At 39.7% G+C, this 18,935-nt stretch overlaps 1 protein-coding gene across 1 annotated transcript; it reads left to right on the top strand.

Annotated features, from left to right (window-relative positions):
- Positions 1–672: 672 nt before the first annotated feature.
- Positions 673–17,898, top strand: LOC307249227 (gamma-glutamyl hydrolase-like; the record flags this gene model as incomplete). The annotated part of the gene is made up of 10 exons (XM_080025870.1): positions 673–697; positions 905–955; positions 9,548–9,662; positions 11,766–11,816; positions 12,597–12,681; positions 14,048–14,195; positions 14,939–15,045; positions 16,416–16,506; positions 17,040–17,177; positions 17,777–17,898. The coding sequence occupies 10 exons, from the start codon at positions 673–675 to the stop codon at positions 17,896–17,898; spliced, it is 933 nt and encodes a 310-aa protein (XP_079881996.1).
- Between the last annotated feature and the right edge of the window lie 1,037 nt (positions 17,899–18,935).

Here is an 18,935-nt window from a genome sequence, read left to right as displayed (position 1 = left end):
ATATGCACAACAATTACAGAGTAGTCGCTGGCAATGACATGCTTTAGTCCTGGGCTCCTCCAACAGAGCAATAAGACAGTGTGTAGGTATCAAGAAACACAAGTGTGAACCTGACTTAAATAATAATAATAAAAGAGCAACAACAATAATAATAGTAATAATACAAATAAGAATTAAGTGTATAAGAGGAACACAAGAATAGCAGAGACCTAAATACTAAACTAAATACATGTGAAATGTAAACAGACGTGTTTATCCAGATGTCGGCTGGTATCAGCGACAGTGTTACAAAAGACTGTGGTCATATCAGGCTGTGTTGCTCCGAAACGAAGCCCTCACACACTCATACACACACACACACACTCTCTCACTCTCTCTCTCTCTCTCTCTCTCTCTCTCTCTCTCTCTCTCTCTCTCTCTCTCTCTCACACACACAAACACACAGTCACATAATTCACTAAGCCGTTACTCAATTGTGGTTATGAGTAAAGTAAAAAGAGCATTAACTTTGTATTGAACTGATACATGAAGGATTTAGTTAGTAACCTTATTCACACACACTGTTACAACCCGGCTCGGGGAAGCAACATAAAGTACACAAAAGCAGGTTAAAGGTGTAAGAAAACTGCATTTATTGTAACAAAGGTTTAAACCAAAAGGTGGATGGGAGCCATGCTGCTGGCCCTAGCTGGAGAGGGTGAGTCATTTAAGCCGCCCGGCTTATAGGCAGCACAGGTGGCAATTAACAAGGTGAGGGAGGGGCTTCAGGAGCCCTGAGAAGAGAGAACAGAGCTACACATAACACACACACACACACACAGACACACATTGTCAACTTATTCAGGGTGGTTGCCTGATAGTTTCATCCCGATAGTTTGTATTACTGTCGTTCATTTGGCTGCAGCCTTCGCGTGCCTCATGTGCAGCGCAGAGCTCAACACCCGACCGGTCATCGGTAAGATTCACAGTCTGTGTGTGTGTGTGTGTGTGTGTGTGTGTGTGTGTGTGTGTGTGTGTGTGTGTGCTTTAATTACAAAAACTAGGCTGTTAATGCCGTCATTGTAACCGGTTTAGTGGTTGCTTGAGACTGTAGTATGTATGATTCAAGGTGTGTAGGCAGTTTAAACCTGCAGTGTGTAGAATTTTGGGTTTTATTTCCTAGCAGATTTTGGAGAAAGTAATTATAATCTTAATTATAAGTACATTTAATTTAGTGCATAATAGCTGAAATTATTTTTTTGAATTATTATTTTTTCCCTTAGGCCTAGTGCCGCCATCTTGAAAGTGTCATAGTTGGAATGTCATCAGGTGCATTGTTTAAAATGTTGAATTGTTCTTGTCCTTGAAGGCCACTGTACACTGATAAAAATATCTTGCTTGATCTACTTAAAAAAATCAATGCAGCTTTTTGCATCAAATTATCAAGTAGACTAGCCTGGAAATCCTGACCCTGATATCTTGAACGATAGAGGGTCTGGCGACGATCAATAGTAATTTCCAACTCTAGGGGCGGCTCCTACTCGTGCATTTCAAATGCCACTGCACGCAGTTGGATAGCACTACAACCAATCAGAGCGATGCACAAGTGACGTAAGCCCCATTCGTTTAGCGAACAGCTGTTAAACTGTTCAATTAAACGTTTGCCGTTGTCGGTCGGCAAAACAGAACATTCCACTTACTTGCTAGTGAAAGCTATGAGTCCCGTCTTCCAATTCGTTAAGGGTCGAGGCCAAAGCAGTCTCAAACTCACACAACATATCCGCAGCCATCTTTGATGTTTACTATCACGGCTTCGACGTCGCATGCACGTCACTGTCGTCATCCGGTTACGTCCTCCCCAGAGCACCATATAAAGGGCTCTGGCGCGCCCATATTAGATAGAACCAATTGAAACGTTATACCAGATTTCTGGTAGTCTTGATAAGCTTCAACGGAGCGTCTCCAGACCAACACGCGCAGCAAATTTAATTTGCCAGCGCCTAGTGGCAGGTCTGGGAATGCCAGGCTACAAGTAGACCTCACAAGAATAATATTTGTATGAACTACATCATTTTTCTAACGTAAGAAATACATTTATCAAGTAAAGTCAACTTGATTTTACCAAGTAAAGTCAACTTGATTTTATGATGTAGTTCATACAAATAGTATTCTTGTGAGGTCTACATGATAATTTGATGCAAAAAGCTGCATTGATTTTTTTAAGTAGATCAAGCAAGATATTTTTAAATCAGTGCAGCTGCAGCACATATGCAAAGGTAATTGTAGCTTGTGTATAAGGCTGACATTTTGGTGATGAACTCAACATTTACAAGGCGCCAGGTATTAAATTAGTAATATGCTCCTCAAATAGCATGGTGTCTGCCCCAGAGATTTTTAAATATTGTGTGCAAGACAGTATTGTGCTTTAAAGAGCCAGAAAAAGATCATGAAGTCACCATGAGTTCATAGGATTTATTGTCTAGACAGCACATCATTTCTTGAAGTAACAAACACAATTCAAACATGTTTTAGCATTTGTTTAAACCTCCTAAACATATCAACGTTACACAAACAAGAGAACTAGACCATCAGAGAAAACACTGTTATTATGAAGTTGAAGAGGACGAGAAAGCTGCGCTTTGCAAAACTTCATAAACATAAAAAAAATGCATATACGAATGACTGACAGACTAAAGGGTTTATGAGTAGGAATCCATCTTTTCTAAAGGCTTCATTTGCAGTGGTTAGAATGAGCTCAGTATCAAACGAGAAGGCAGGTATTTCAAACTGAACAGACTAAACCTCAAAACGAAGGGAGGAGAAGCTTTCTTGGAGTCAGTTACTGGAGTGTGTTGTCAAGGAATCCTCAAGAGCCAAAGTTTTCACTGGTTCAGCCAGAACCATCTTGATCCTTGTCCTTTAAGTCTTGGGTTTCAAAAAGTGTAAAAAAACTGAAAATCAAGTCAATTAACTGCAAACTACAAGTAGTCAATTGTAAATGTTTGTTAAACGATGTTTTTCAATTATTCCAAACTCTCAGGGATTCCTAAAGGCAAATAAAGTTTGTGTTCGTCTTCCTTCCGTATGACCCGAAGACGGGCAGACATGTTGACGATTCTGTAGTTGAGAAGAAAAAGAAGAAGAAAAAAAAGATATTGGTTATATTGAATTTTGTCATGCAGAGAATACAATTACATCCTACTGCAAAGAAAAGGTACTGGAGCACACATTGGGGGCTGTACCTGATGCGTCAGTTCAGTCATGCACATACTTAGTTTAGTTAGCAGTTCAGTTTAGTTTCAGCCTATGCCATGCCCATTTTATGTTTTCTTCCATCAGGTAAGAATGAATGCTTTGTTGTCTGAGTTTCACAAATATATCATTCTGCAAATTTTTAGTAGTAGTACATGCAGAATCAATTTTAATTTGCCCCTTAGAAAGTGTTAGCATATACCAGGCTGAAAAGTGAGGGCTGCCTCTGTGTCTGTCAGAGGTAGCTCTCACCATTCAGCCTGGTATATGCTAACACTAAGTAGCTACTTCCAGCTAATAACACAGCTAAATGTATGGTTTTCTGTTGCCTTTTCTTGATCAGGAGAGTGAGGCAAAAATGCTAAAAATGCAAATGTTTAACTCATTCTTATAGACAGTTTATGCTCTGTAAATGGGCATTTTAATAGCTGCGCCGGGCCCACTATTGTACATACCAGTTAACAGAGCCTAGGCTGTGTATTAACACCATATTTGTATTCAGCGGACACACAGTGAGGACAGGTAGTGAGGAGATACTTACTTAGCAAGATGGGTGGTCTCTGGGGGAGGTTAGGGGGGAACAGAGCTGAGATTCATCATGTCAGGATGCCAGGGTACGGTCAAGAGCTTCCGTTTGGCGGCGTCTACATCTCGGCCAGCTTGTCTGTCCGTCCTCAAAAGTATATTGAAAAAACACATTATAGACCTCCACATGTGAACGTATGTTCAGTTAAGATTCTCTGTTAACATATACAGTGCCTTGCAAAAGTATTCATACCCCTTGGAATTTTCCACATTTTGTCACATTAAAACCACACACGTACATTTATTTTATTGGGATTTCATGTGATACACTAACCCACAGTGGTGCATCAGTGTGAAGTGGAATGAAAATGAAATATGGTTTTAAATTTTTTTTTTAAATAAAAACTGAAACTGAAAAGTGTGGCGTGCAAAAGTATTCAGCCCCCCTGAGTCAATGCTTTGTAGAACCACCTATCGCTGCAATAACAGCTGCAAGTCTATGTGGTATGTCTCCGCCAGCTTTGCCCATCTACAGACTGACATGTTTGCCCATTCTTCTTGCAAAATAGCTCAAGCTTCAGATTCACCATCAGATTGGATGGAGAGCATCTGTCAACAGAAATTCTCAAGTCTTTCCAGATATTCTCAATTGTATTGACGTCTGGACTTTGACTGGGCCATTCTAACACATGACTATGCTTTGATTTTAACCATTCCATAGTAGATCTGGCTGTATGTTTAGGCTAGTTGTCCTTCTGGAAGGTGAACCTCCACCACAGTCTCAAGTCTTTTGCAGACTCTAACAGGTTTTCTGCCCTGTATTTGGCTCCATCTTTCTTCCCATCAACTCTGACCAGCTTCCCTCTTCCCTGCTGAAGAACAGGACCCCAACAGCATGATGCTGCCACCACCATGTTTCACGGTGGGGATGGTGTGTTCAGGGTGATGTGCAGTGTTAGTTTTCTGCAACACATTGCACTTTGCGTTAAGGCCAAAAACTTCTATTTTGGTCTCATCTGACCAGAGCATCTTGCCACAAGCCATGCGGGGGACACAGCATATTCAGATGAGACCAAACTTAAAGTTTTTGGCCAAAATGGAAAATGCAATGTGTGGCGGAAACTAACACTGCACATCACCCTATACACACCATCCTCACCGTGAAACATGGACGTGGCAGCATCATGCTATGGGGATGCTTTTCTTCAGCAGGGAAGAGGGAAGCTGTTTAGAGTTGATGTGAAGATGGATGGAGCCAAATACAGGACAGAAAACCCGTTAGAGTCTGCAAAAGACTTGAGACTGGGGTGGAGGTTCACCTTCCAGAGGGACAACTAGCCTAAACATACAGCCAGATCTACTATGGAATGGTTTAAATCAAAGCATAGTCATGTGTTAGAATGGTCCAGTCAAAGTCCAGACCTCAATACAATTGAGAATCTCTGGAAAGACTTGAAAATTGCTGTTGACAGATGCTCTCCATCCAATCTGATGCTAAATCTGAAGCTCAAGTTTCTTTTTTTAAGAAGAATGGGCAAACATGTCAGTCTGTAGATGGGCAAAGGTGGTGGAGACATAACCCAAATCGATTTGCAGCTGTAATTGCAGCGATAGGTGGTTCTACAACGTATCGACTCAGGGGGCTGAATACTGCCACACTTTTCAGTTGTTTATTTCTAAAAAAAATGTAAAACCATATTTAATTTTCATTCCACTTCACAATGATGCACCACTGTGTGTTGGTCTATCACATGAAATCCCAATAAAATAAATGTACGTGTGTGGTTTTAATGTGACAAAATGTGGAAAATTCCAAGGGGTATGAATACTTTTGCAAGGCACTGTAAAGGGAAAAAAAGGATGGAGAGAAAAGACAAGGCGTAGTCTGCCTGTCAGTGCTAGTGACATGCCCATTTACAGAGCCAACGCTGTTTCTCTTTCTCGTGACATCACAGAAAGAGAAATATAGAGTTAAAAAAAAACTTACTTTGTAAATATTACTGTGATGTCTTTTACTGTGACATCACAGTAATATTTACAAAGTATGTTTTTTTAACCCTATATTTCTCTTTCTGTGATGTCACGAGAAAGAGAAATATAGGGTTAAAAAAAACACTCTTTCTGCCTTTTCTCAGGCTAGGATGAACCAATTTAATTTTTTTTGCACATTTATACTACATAGGATCTCAGAATTCAATACACCTTCATATTCAAACCGGTGAAGTAGGCCTTTAAGAGTTTTGTCTCGATATTGAAAATTACTATAGACAGACTAGAGTCGTGGCTTTAAAGAAAGTAACGTTTATTTGTGAAAGGCATGTCGTATTAAGTTTGTTTGAAGAATACTGTGTCGTTCAGTATAAAGTGAATGGAGCGCTGTGCATTGTTTTCCCCCACGATGGGCGTGGCCTCCGATTATGACGCGTTCCGCTCTGTCTCTATGGGCTGTTTTGCTGCGTGTCTGTGTGTGGCTGAACAAACTGTGTTATATAAGTATGAGTGTATGGGAGGAGCCATTTAAAAAAATAATCCTACCAAGCAATTATGAAAGACAGGTGGATCTTTGGCGTTTTACATTCTTATACAGATGAAAGGGTAATTACTCTGAGGCGATGACAGTTTGAGTGTTTAAGTTACACCTGTGCTATTTATACAATTCCAGGAACCCAACGAGAAACAATGTGCAAATCTTCCTCTGAGCTAAGAGTCACATGCCTAAGGTATGTTTAGGGTGTGTGGGAACGTCTGCACTCAAAAACACATCCAGCTAAAGTATAATGTGCACATTTTCCATGATACATCTCACATGCTGTTTGAGAACATACTCAATTCAGTTCATTTAAAGGTGCAGTGTGTGTTATATAATATAGGAATATTTAGTAACAAAGGACATTTTACAAGGGTGAAAAATGGCTTAAGTCGCAAGTTAAACATTAATTAAAAGGGTTCATTCCTATTATGTTGTTACACAATTGACATAAATTGTTATCAAAATGTCAACAGTCATATTTTGACATAACCTGTTTGAGTGAAATGATTAATAAATATCATATATTCAATCTTTGGTTAAGTTTTTTTGTGTTTCCTGAAAACTGAAAAAATTACTTTGGCCATTATTTTAAGAGGGTGACGATATGCAAATGTTCCATGATACATGTCACAAGCCATTAGCTGTTTATATTTATGATTTTGACGTTTCGGGGAACGGGCTAGGCGGGGCACTGGCTCTGAGAGACAAATATTAACGTGGTTAGTATAAACATAAACAAACATTCGCCAAGTGTTTGCTAGAGATTACCTATGTGCCTTTTAAACATCATAACATGATAGAGAGAGAGAGGGAGGGAGGGAGAGAGAGAGAGGGAGAGATAGATAGAGATTACCTATGTGCCTTTTAAACATAACATGATGTAGGGGAGACCCGGTACAGTTGTAACACGGGACAGTTGTAACACCTTGAATTCCTCCAATCAGAAACAAGCTAGAGTGATGACACTCACTGTGCTCGTGCTCCGTCAGTTTCCCTCCTTTCTTTCAAAAGGAGAGCCACATCAGATACTTCAAGAAGAAGTTATTAACAAAAGTCTGTTTTTGAGGTAAAACAATATTTTTTGGATTCTGTCCTTATGTCAAATGTCTATGAATCCAAACAAGTATTATTGGAATCACTGTTTTGTAAGCTAAAAGTAAAAATGGCTAACAAGTGTCAAACTAATATTCAAACTAGCTCACATGAGATGAAAACATGGTTGGTGATACTGGGACAGTTGTAACACCCTATTACAATTAACACACACAATTAAATAACTTCATCATATACCTGTTTGAGGTAGTGAGTCTTGGCCTTGATCTCATGTTTGAGGTTGTGTGTTATAATCATTAAATCAATCTCATGTTTGAGGATGTATGATCTATACTCATTAAAACACTTCTTACATTGTAATTTGATGGCTTCTTTTTTGTCATGCAGTATGAAAAAAGGTACTGATTACTTAAAAACAAGAAATGAATAGTCACAATAATATGACTGATCAATAATATATTTCATTTTGAGTATATGATTGATTAATTCTGAATATTTTAGACATGTTACAACTGTCCCTGACATGCGTTACAACTGTCCCTGTATACTGGGACAGTTGTAACAGTAGAGAGTCTGTATTATAATTCATTTTGCAACCTTTACACATTTCATAAAACCACTTAAATATATTGTTTCAGTAGCTAACAGATTGAAGTTTATAATATAACAAATTGGTTACTCTAGTTTAAATAGGTTTGGATTTATTGCAAAAAGTGTTACAACTGTACCTGGTCTCCCCTACTCCCCCACCCTTACCCAGGGCAGGTGGACTGGGTACCACAACACTGAGCTGAGGGGGAATGGAGGCTGGCCAGCGAACTTGTATAACTTATCATTTGACCCCTTATACAGTATATGCCTTGTATGCTTCACACCTAGTTGTAGTAATGTGTTAATCACAAAATAAACATTTTGTTCTCCCAGGAATTGTAGAATATTTCGGCCCAGCATCCATTTAATTTGAACTCTCAAAAAAAAGGTGAGGGAGGGGTAGGAGCGTAAAAAGTTCAATTTTGAACTCCTCGCGTAGCTGCGTAGGTGCGTATATACGCGGCTCATACGCGGCTAACGCGGCTAAAATGTTGCTTTAGCGCGAGTGGCACACCTACGCGCCATGTACGCACGTAAACCAATGGTTCCCTATGGAAAAACGGACGATTGTATATGCGTCTGTACGCGTGTAAAGTGCCTAGTGTGTTCGCACCTTAAGGAGATGAGACTTTATCTATACACCTGACCTAAGTGTTTCTCCTAACAGTCTACCAGGCTGACCTAGTGTCTGTGAGACAGACACACAAGATAGGCATATATGAACTATTATACAGCAGTGGTTCTGAGCGAGTGATTTGATTGGATGAGAAACCTTCTATGCGTTCTGAAGGAGTGCTGATATGAGAGAACAACATCACTCGGACTGTTCACCAAACTGTAAAACAACTGTCAAAATCACTCCGCGGCTCACTGATGAGCCGGAGCTTCACTTGTGTAACCTGTGTGTGTGTGTGTGTGTGTGTGTGTGTGTGTGTGTGTGTGTGAGAGAGTGTGACTCAGGTTGATTGTGGCGAGTCTCTCCCCTTTGAGAAGGCATCGCTGCCACACACAGACAGAGACAGTGTGCGGTAGTCGCTCACACTCACGTTACTGAAGACAGCAATAGTGTGTGGAGATAAACTCAGGCTGCTGAATAATACGAGCGGACGTGATCCGGACGCAGCATAGCTTTAGCCTAGCCTAACTTTCCCACATCATTGTATAACTTCCCCCGGGCCGAAATATACTCATAAACTCTGGGAAATGAAGCATGGGGGTTTGGATTGGGCAGCGGACCTTATCACCAACTGGATTAAAATCCGCCGTTACGTTACAGGACATTGGGCCGCCGTGGTTAATGTTACCAGAGTAAACAAAGCAGGACGAGCTCACTTGCGTAAAGTTGTTGTTTAGCAACGCGCTCCGCTCTGACTGCTGTTGTCGGACTATTTGTGTTGGTGGAAGCAAATACATTCTTAAATGATTAAAGATCACATTTTAAAGTTAACTTGTGAATTTAAGTTGTAAAACTGCTGTATAAAAGCAATAGCACACTCGAGGTCGCAATGTTGTCGCTCTATGTCAGCGCTGCTGTGATTCGGTCGTAGGTACGAAGCCGAGTGCCGAAGAGAAACACAACATGCTCCCTCTCATGTGCTATTGCTTATCCTCCCCCAGGTGTGATGGCCCAGGAGAACCGTCGAAAAGACCGGTTTGCTCGCGGCTCTTCTTACATCGCGGCTTCGTATGTGAAGTTCCTGGAGGGGGGCGGAGCCAGGGTGGTTCCTATCAGGTAAAACTGTCTGTTAATGATTGATTGTCTTTATTTCTAACATGCAAGCAATAAAAAACAAGTTAAAATAGTATCAGATGAATAAACTATTAAACTATTTTCTACGTGCTCGAAAGGGGGTAGGAGAAAGTAAAAATAACGTATAGTATGCTTAGTAGTGTTAGTTATGATTCAAATATAGGCTGTATTCTCACATAGACTGTGCTCGAAAAGCTCTACTAACGTCCTAATCATATTAAAAAGCCTACGAAGGTCCTACTCATACTAAAAGCCCTGCTAACGTCCTACTCATACTAAAAGCCATACTAACTTCCTACTCATACTAAAAGCCCTACTGACGTCCTACTCATACTAAAAGCCCTGCTAACGTCCTACTCATACTAAAAGCCAAACTAACTTCCTGCTCATACTAAAAGTTATACTAACGTCCTACTCATACTAAAAACCCTACGAAGGTCCTACTCATACTAAAAGTTCTACTAACTTCCTACTCGTACTAAAAGTTCTACTAACGTCCTTCTCATACTAAAAGTTCTAGTAACTTCCTACTCATACTAAAAGTTCTACTAACGTCCTACTCATATTAAAAACCCTACGAAGGTCCTACTCATACTAAAAGCCCTACTAACTTCCTACTCATACTAAAAGCCATACTAACGTCCTTCGTATGTGCCTACATACTTCCACATTTTCATTTCCCTTCAGTAGTCAGTCTGGGTCCGCTGTATATATATTTGCGGGCTTTCTCAGGAAAGATTTTTACCGGTCCAATCAGCGAACATAGGGAGTGGCTGAGAACAATGACGTTGAGGTCGTGCGCCAGTTTCAGTTGAAGTCAGAAGCCGGCGCATGGCGTCACGGCCAAACGTTATGTGATTGGTTGGCAGATCCAGAGTGGCACTGGGCAGATCCAATAGTTTTAAACTTCAACAGACACAGACACCCGCCTTCAAGTGAGGTAATAGCCTTGTTCGAGATGTCGCCGTCTTGCTAAGACCTGCGCAACTATGACTCGGCTTGCTGAGCGCACAAGCCATATTATACTATTAATGACTATTGTAAGATATTATTTTTTGGTAATTTTCAAGCTTTATTAGACAGTACATAGCATGCAAAAGAAAGAAGGGCAACAAAATCAAAACAACCCAGTGAATCCCAAACTAGACCAGCTGACAAGGCTACAGAACGTTATGTAGGCCTATTTGTCAACTTGACAATGCAATTAAACTTTCAAATTTAGTTCTACTTTCTTGCCTTCTTTTTAAGATTATTCCTTCGTTATAAGATAACATTGTGACAAACAACCCCATAGTGTTTGACAACCGACCCCTTGATGGGGTTGCTTGTCACACTGTGTAAGGGTGTCTTTGATGATTCATTTCTTCTTTATTCAGCCATCTACCAGAAGATTTTAGAGCACGTCATGCTTCTGTCTGTTGACAAGCTTTATGGAGGTGACCATTTCCTTTTCCAGCAAGACTTGGCACCTGTCCACAGTGCCAGAAACCATTGGTAACTGGTTAGCTGACCATGGTATTACTGGGCTGGATTGGCCAGACAACTCTCTTGACCTGAACTCAATAGAGAATCTATGGGCTATTGTCAAGAGGAAGATGATACACACCAGACCCAACACTACAGATGAGCTGAAGGCCTCTATAAAGCAACCTGGGCTTCCATAACACCTCAGCAGTGCCACAGGCTGATAGCATCCATGCCACGCCGCATTGAGGCAGGAATTCATGCAAAAGGGGCCCAAACCAAGTACTTAGTACATATGCATGATTATACTTTCTAGAGGGCCGACATTTATGTATTTGAAAACCTTTTTTTATTGATTTTATGTAATATTCTAATTTTCTGAGATTTGGAATTTGGGGTTTTTATAAACTGTAAGCCATAATAATCACAATTATAACAAATAAAGGCTTCACATATCTCACTTTACATGTAATGAGTCTGTATAAGATATTATTTTCACCTTTAAAGTTGAATTACTGAAATAAATGAACTTTTGCACGATATTCTAATTTTTAGAGTTTCACCTGTATACAGTGATGGGTTTTAACAATGTTTTCTTTTTGTGCCTTTTTTGTCGACTAGAATCAATCTCACAGAAGAAGAGTATACTCGGATATTCTCTTCAATAAATGGGTGAGATGACCAAGTTGTTTTGTTTTCTACTTTCAAAATGTTTTCTATGAAACAATGGCCAAATGTTGCCACTGAATTTTATTTTGGCAGTTGTATGGGGATCTCCATTATGGAAATCATTCCAGAAAACTAACAAAGAGCAAACATTCCTAAATACCACCACACGTCAGGTTGATGTTGGATCTGACTCCAGATTTATCAGAAATGGTGCAATGTGGATGTATGTGGGCAGGGCCTTCGCAAATGGACAACTCTGTCAGATATGTGCATTTACCATGTCAAGGTATCTTCTATATGTTGCAATAGTCTACTTGGTATACTATACTTAACAAGTTCCCATTAAGTATGGGGTACCAAGCAGGCTATTGCAACATTTAATGATCACACAAACCCTATATTGCTTTCCATATAACTTGCCATTCTAGTGACTGTGTGTACACAAGCTAGATTGATTGATTGATTGATTGATTGATTGATTGATTGATTGATTGATTGATTCAATTTATTTCAGGCATATACAAAATACAAAACAAAATGAAAAGCATGAAAACACAATAAACAAAAATTATGTTTGAATTATTTCACAAAAAAATTAAAATAAATACAATGGATAAAATATAGTAAATTAATTGAAACAGCAGGTTTTTGCGATAGCGTGCTGTCTTAAAGTTCAGAAAAGTATAGACAGTTCACACAATTATACAAAGTTATACCAACCATTGTATGCCATGTATGAACGATAGCCTAGCATGATGCCTAAACTCAAACTGTCTCCCGCAGGTTGTTGATGCCGGGAGGAGTTGTAAATATCGAGACATCGCAGTTCAGTCGCACTGCAAAGATCTTCTATGACTTAGCTCTGAAGGTGAGGACAGACAGACAGACAGACAGACAGACAGACAGACAGACAGACAGACAGACAGACAGACAGACAGACAGACATACAGACAGACAGACAGACAGACTTAGCTCTGAAGGTAAAGCTGCGAACACACTGCACTGGCCGCACGGCGAGATTACATACAAAGTCAATGTACTAGCGTGTGGCCGCGCGTCCACCCAAGAATAGGCGTCCAGCGGCCGGCGGCCAGCGGCTGGCGCTTGCGACGCGCCTCATCGAAGCCTGTGAATCGAAGGCGCTGCCATTTGCGTACTTTAGCCATGGTGCATAGCAACGCGCTCCGCTCTGACTGCTGTTGTCGGACTATTTGTGTTGGCGGAAGCAAATACATTCTTAAATTATTAAAGATCACATTTTAAAGTTAACTTGTGAATTTAAGTTGTAAAACTGCAGTATAAAAGCAATATCACTCTCGAGGTCGCATTGTTGTCGCTCTATATAAAGCCTGATTTATACTTGTGCGGTACCGCGTGCGCAGAGCCTCCGCGGAGCCGCAGAGAGCCTGTGCGGTGCCTCAGAGCCGTACCAACTGAAAATTGTGACTACGCGCCAGATGACGCAGACGCCGCAGAGGTTTGATTGGGCATCAGAGCAACAAGGAGGGATTTCAACAGCACAGGAGCTCTTCCTCATTATCATCAAACTCAAAATCTTCCAGTTTTCATTTGTTTAGTAACGGATTTCGCCGATTTACATGAAAAGTGCAGTGTGCAATCTGCCACACGGGCAAACTACTATCAACGGTTCATGAGAACGTTCGTTGTCCGCGATACCCAGCAGAGAACGCAGAGGGGCAGACCCGCACAAGTATAAAGGCTGTAACATACTCCGCGAGAAGAAAGAACAAAGTTCTCGGTGACAGAGCTGCGAGAAGAAAATGACGTCATTTTCTTCTCTCAGCTCTTGTTTAGCTGTTCTCGCAGCTTGTTCTCGACACATCACCCGGGCCGAACTTTCTTCTCGCAGCTTGTCCGAGAACTACTGTGTGATTGGTCAGTTTGAAGTCAATGAGGAAAGCGAAGTGAAATCAGCTGGCGCTACTGAGTCAAATTTCCATGGTAACAATGCGCCGCGGTGAGGAGTTCGGCAGTTGAGTTCTCGTGAAGTATGTAATGTCAGACCAGAAAGAACTTCTCGCAGCTCTGTCACCGAGAACTTTCTTCTTTCTTCTCGCGGAGTATGTAACAGCCTTTAATCAGGCTTTAGTGCTGCTGTGTTTGTCTTCGGCACTCGGCCTGCGGCCTCGTACCTACGACCGAATCACAGCAGCGCTGATATAGAGCGACAACATGCTCCCTCTCATGTGAAATTGCTTAATTATTTCCTACAGGCGAACGATGCCGGGGACTTCTTTCCTATCTGGGGAACCTGTCTGGGCTTACAGCAGCTGGCGGCCTTAACATCAAATAAAACTAAAATAAACCTGCTCATACGCACCAACTCCATGCGCGTGGCTCTACCCCTCACTCTCACACCAGGTACGTACACACACACACACACACACACACACACACCAGATATAAAAAATTAGACTATTTCAGACATGTTTAAAAGTTCACTCGTAGCACTTTCAAAAATCTGAATGGGGGAAACCACAAGTTCACATACCACTAAAACAAGAATGAATCTTAACTTTAATACATATGCTATAGTAAAGATTATGTATTTTATATTGACAACAACAGGGTGGGATTCCTTTTACTGGAATCCTGCTAGAAAATTAACAAAGAGTAAACATTCCTACCAGCTCTCAGCTTCAAGTTGTTATTAGTATAAATCTCATAGCCACATCAGTCATGGTGCGAAATGCTGTGTTGTGTGGGCGGATCCCACGGCCTCAACGTCCTCAGCCACTCCCTCTGTTCGCTGATTGGTCAGACAAAAATATATCCTGAGAAAACCGGCAAATATACCGCACACCCAGACTGACTACTGAAGGGAAATTAAAATGGAGCTGAAGTTGGTAATAATGCACCAAATCTAATACTGTGGATCACCAAAGACCCAAAGTACTGCTGTTTCAAACTACATTTCAAGACGGAAATTGCTTAGACCCCGTTTCCACTTGGCATTAACATCTGACTTTTGTGATCCGATCACATGTGCTGTGTCTGAAATCGCACACTTCTGTACTTACACTTACTTGTTTGAGTGCACTTTGTGCAGAACTTGTTTAAAATTATTTTTTTACAATAACTTTTTTTACTCCTGTGTCCCCTAGCGGCTCATTCCAGCCGTTTGTTCCGGAGTTTTCCAAAGGATGTGCTTCAGTCTCTGTCTGAGGAAAACATCACAGCCAACTTCCACAACTGGAGTCTGTCCATGCAGGTCTGTGTGTGCGTTCTCTGCATGTCATTCCCCTCTCTGACTCATTTCATCTCTGTCCCTCCACAACTGTTTACTGTATTAAAACAAAAAAAAAACTTTAAAAAGATTTTTCTTGAATCTTCATCTCTACATTACTTATTGAAAATGCTCTTCATGACAAAAAAAAAGTATTGGAATTTGGTAGAAATGTTGTCGGTAGTTTATATTATAAAACCAAAATGTTCATTCTACTCAAACATATGCCTTAGAAATAGTAAAATGAGAGACACTGAACATTTGCTGTGGTCTTTTCATTTTTTTCCAGAGCTGTATGTATAGAATTGGACAAATGTAAAGGCGTAAGAGACAGTAAGAAAGGCACAAAAAAAAAACCTTTTGTCTTTTACTGAGGCCTCTTTCACCCCAGGGCCTGAGACTCGTTAGCTGCTGATTTTACACACACACACACACACACACACACACACACACACACACACACACACACACACACACACACACACACACACACACACACACACACACACACACACAGTAGACTTTGCAGGATGTGGTTTTAAGGTGTTACCCATCATGTCTGAAGTGACTGGAATGTGCTCCATCAAGATTTAGTTTGCGTCTTTCAGGGAGGAGTCATGTGCTAACCCAAATTGCTCAAGATAAAAAGCCCTCTACCATTTATTTATTTATTTATTATTCTTTCGGACAATTCCACACAATACACAATTTTCTCTTGCAAATATTCATACATCATACTTTGTGTTGTCCGAAGGGAGACGGAAGAAGCCAAAGGCTTATCAGGTCCCGACCCCATTTTCATCAAATTCGGATTCAGATACACAGTTACTGTTACAGAAAAAAAAAATAAAAATTATATATATATATATATATATATATATATATATATATATATATATATATATATATATATATATATATATATATATATATATATATATATACACACACATACATTTATATATATATATATATATATATATATATATATATATATATATATATATATATATATATAGTCTGTCTGTCTGTCTGTCTATCTGTGTGTGTGTGTGTGTGTGTGTGTGTGTGTGTGTGTGTGTGTGTGTGTGTGAAGATGGGTGAATGAGCACCAAAAATCATGTAACTCATAATATTTCCATACATGACTTAGTAGGAAAAAAGTTCTTATTATTATGTAAATGTGTTTTATTCAATGCAGCAAGGGACACTTTGTTTTATGGCTAAAATATTAATACACATGTAATTGTTCTGCCCTATACCAGAGTTTGTTGTTCTATGTAGAAAGATAAAAGTAGTATGATGTCTAAAATAATAATATAAATGTAATTTTGTTTTTGCCTTTGAACCAACAGAACTACAGCAGGTCGTCCAGGCTGAGACGGTTTTACAAAGTTCTCTCCACTAACGACGACGGCCAGACAGAATTCATCTCCACCATGGAAGGTTCCGTACCGTTCAACATTACACTTAGTTTTTTATGTTTAGTTAGAACGTGTGTGAAAACAGATATGAAACTAAACAAATAGTAAATAAAATGTTCTTATTTGTGAAATTGATAAACCAAAGAAAGTACATTTACCCAAAATTTATAAAAACACCAACAAAACATTTTACAAATTTACAAGGTTTTTTTTTTTAGTTTCACAGACAGCACCTTCTGGTTCCGAGATATAACGATTGTGACAACCAACCCGTGTGACAAATTACCCCGTTCTCCCCTAAATATTTTGATTAGATGTTTTTTTTCCAGTGGCCTATTCATTTATTTTTTGGCATTTGTTGCTTTATTAGACAGTTTGTAGAGACAGAGGTGAAATGGGTCAGAGAGGGGAGTGACATGCAGAGAACGACCCGGGCTGGATTCTAACCCGGGTCTGCTGCAGGACCTGGGCCACGAGCGCCCCAACAACAACAATAAATTATTCCCTTCCCTATACTTTACTTTATTTTTTGTGTTTGTCTTTGTGTCCCCCTAGCCATCCGTTACCCGTTCTACGCGATCCAGTGGCACCCAGAGAAGTGTCTCTATGAGTGGGTCGATAAGCCCGGCATGGTCCACTCCACCTCCGCTATCACAGCCAGCTTCTACACAGCAAGATTCTTTGTTTCTGAAGGTAACGGTATATCTGTCTGTCTTATCAATCTATCTATCTATCTATCTATCTATCTATCTATCTATCTATCTATCTATCTATCTATCTATCTATCTATCTATCTATCTATCTATCTATTGGAGTGTTTTTTACATAAACACATTTAGAAATGTGTACAAACCTCTACGCTATATATTATGATTCTGGCATTAACATTGATGAATTTATGAATACACTGGTCTTGTAACAAAACAAAAACTTGCCCTAAGCAATAGGACAGCAACAACTAGTGGACAACACATGACATTACAACATACATTGACCACCTAACAATGGCTCTTACAGGGTGCTCCGGTGTCCTAGTGGATAGAGTGCATACTATATTGGCTCCGGCCTTTGTTGCAGTGGTCGCGGGTTCAAATCCAACCTGTGGACCTTTACTGCATGTCACCCCCCCCCCCCTCTCTCTCTCTCTCTCTCTCTCTCTGTCTCCCCATCTCAACTATGTACTGTCTAATAAAGCTTGAAAATGCCCAAAAAATTATCTCTTACAATAGTCATTAATAGTATAATATGATCTAAACACGTTTTCATTCTTCCCTCTTCTCTCTCCGCTCCAGCCATGAAGAGCGGCCATCGTTTCCCCAGCTCATCAGAGGAAGAGAGAGCGCTCATATACAACTTCTCTCCTGTCTTCGCTGGCACAGACGCAATGTTCACCCAGACCTATTACTTTGATTGATCTACAGTACTGTGTGTGTGTGTGTGTGTGTGTGTGTGTGTTTTTTCCTGGAGCTGTATATACAGTGCATTGCAAAAGTATTCATACCCCTTGGAATTTTCCACATTGTGTCACATTAAAACCACACACGTACATTTATTTTACTGGGATTTCATGTGATAGAACAACACACAGTGGTGCATCATTGTGAAGTGGAATATGGAAAATTAAATATGGTTTTATTTATTTTTTAGAAGACGGTTCGGTAACACTTTATAATAACTATCCGTTGTAACTTGTTAATAGATCATTAGTAAACTCTTAATTAATGATTTATTAATGATTTGTTAAGTGTTTGTTAGCAGTTTGTTAAGGATTTATAACAATGCCTTACAGACAGTTAATAGACCATTAATAAACGTTTAGTTAATTGGTTATAAATGACTTGTTAAATGACAGTTAACCGTTTGTTAAGGATTTGTAACTGTGCTTTTTAGATAGCCGATAGATAATTTCCAAGCTAGTAGTGAATTACTTACTAATGACGTATTAAGTATCAGTTAATAGTTTATGTGTGTTATCGGGACGTTATTTTAAAGTTGCAACTATTCCTCATGTATTAATTGTTTGTAAATGAGGAATAGTTGCAACTTTAGAATAACGTCCCAATAACATATATAAACTATTAACTAATACTTAACTAATATATTAACTCACACTTTACAGATCAGTTGTTAATAGATTGTTAACCTTTTACTAATACCAGTGAAACTTTGTAGAACTGCACATGGGTGAAACAAGTTCAAGGTACAGAAATTTGACATGATATTTAAAATATCACATTTTTGTACCTCAACCTTGTTCCACCCATAGGCTGTTCTGTGTACTGTTTTTTTTACCAAAGAAACACCACAGATGAAATGTTGAACATTGTGTTTAATCTATAGAAACACACATACTGAGCCATCACATGGCATAACAGTAGTATACAAAAGTATACAACAACATACAAACCCATGAGGTTGGGGAACTTTTTGCGGTAAACACTGGATAAACAT

The sequence above is a fragment of the Ammodytes marinus genome, assembly GCF_949987685.1.
Source record: "Ammodytes marinus genome assembly, chromosome: 4".
In the NCBI taxonomy this organism is placed as follows: Eukaryota; Metazoa; Chordata; class Actinopteri; order Uranoscopiformes; family Ammodytidae; genus Ammodytes; species Ammodytes marinus.
The sequence above is the reverse complement of the archived record's forward strand: the minus strand, read 5'-3'. Positions and strand labels throughout refer to the sequence as shown.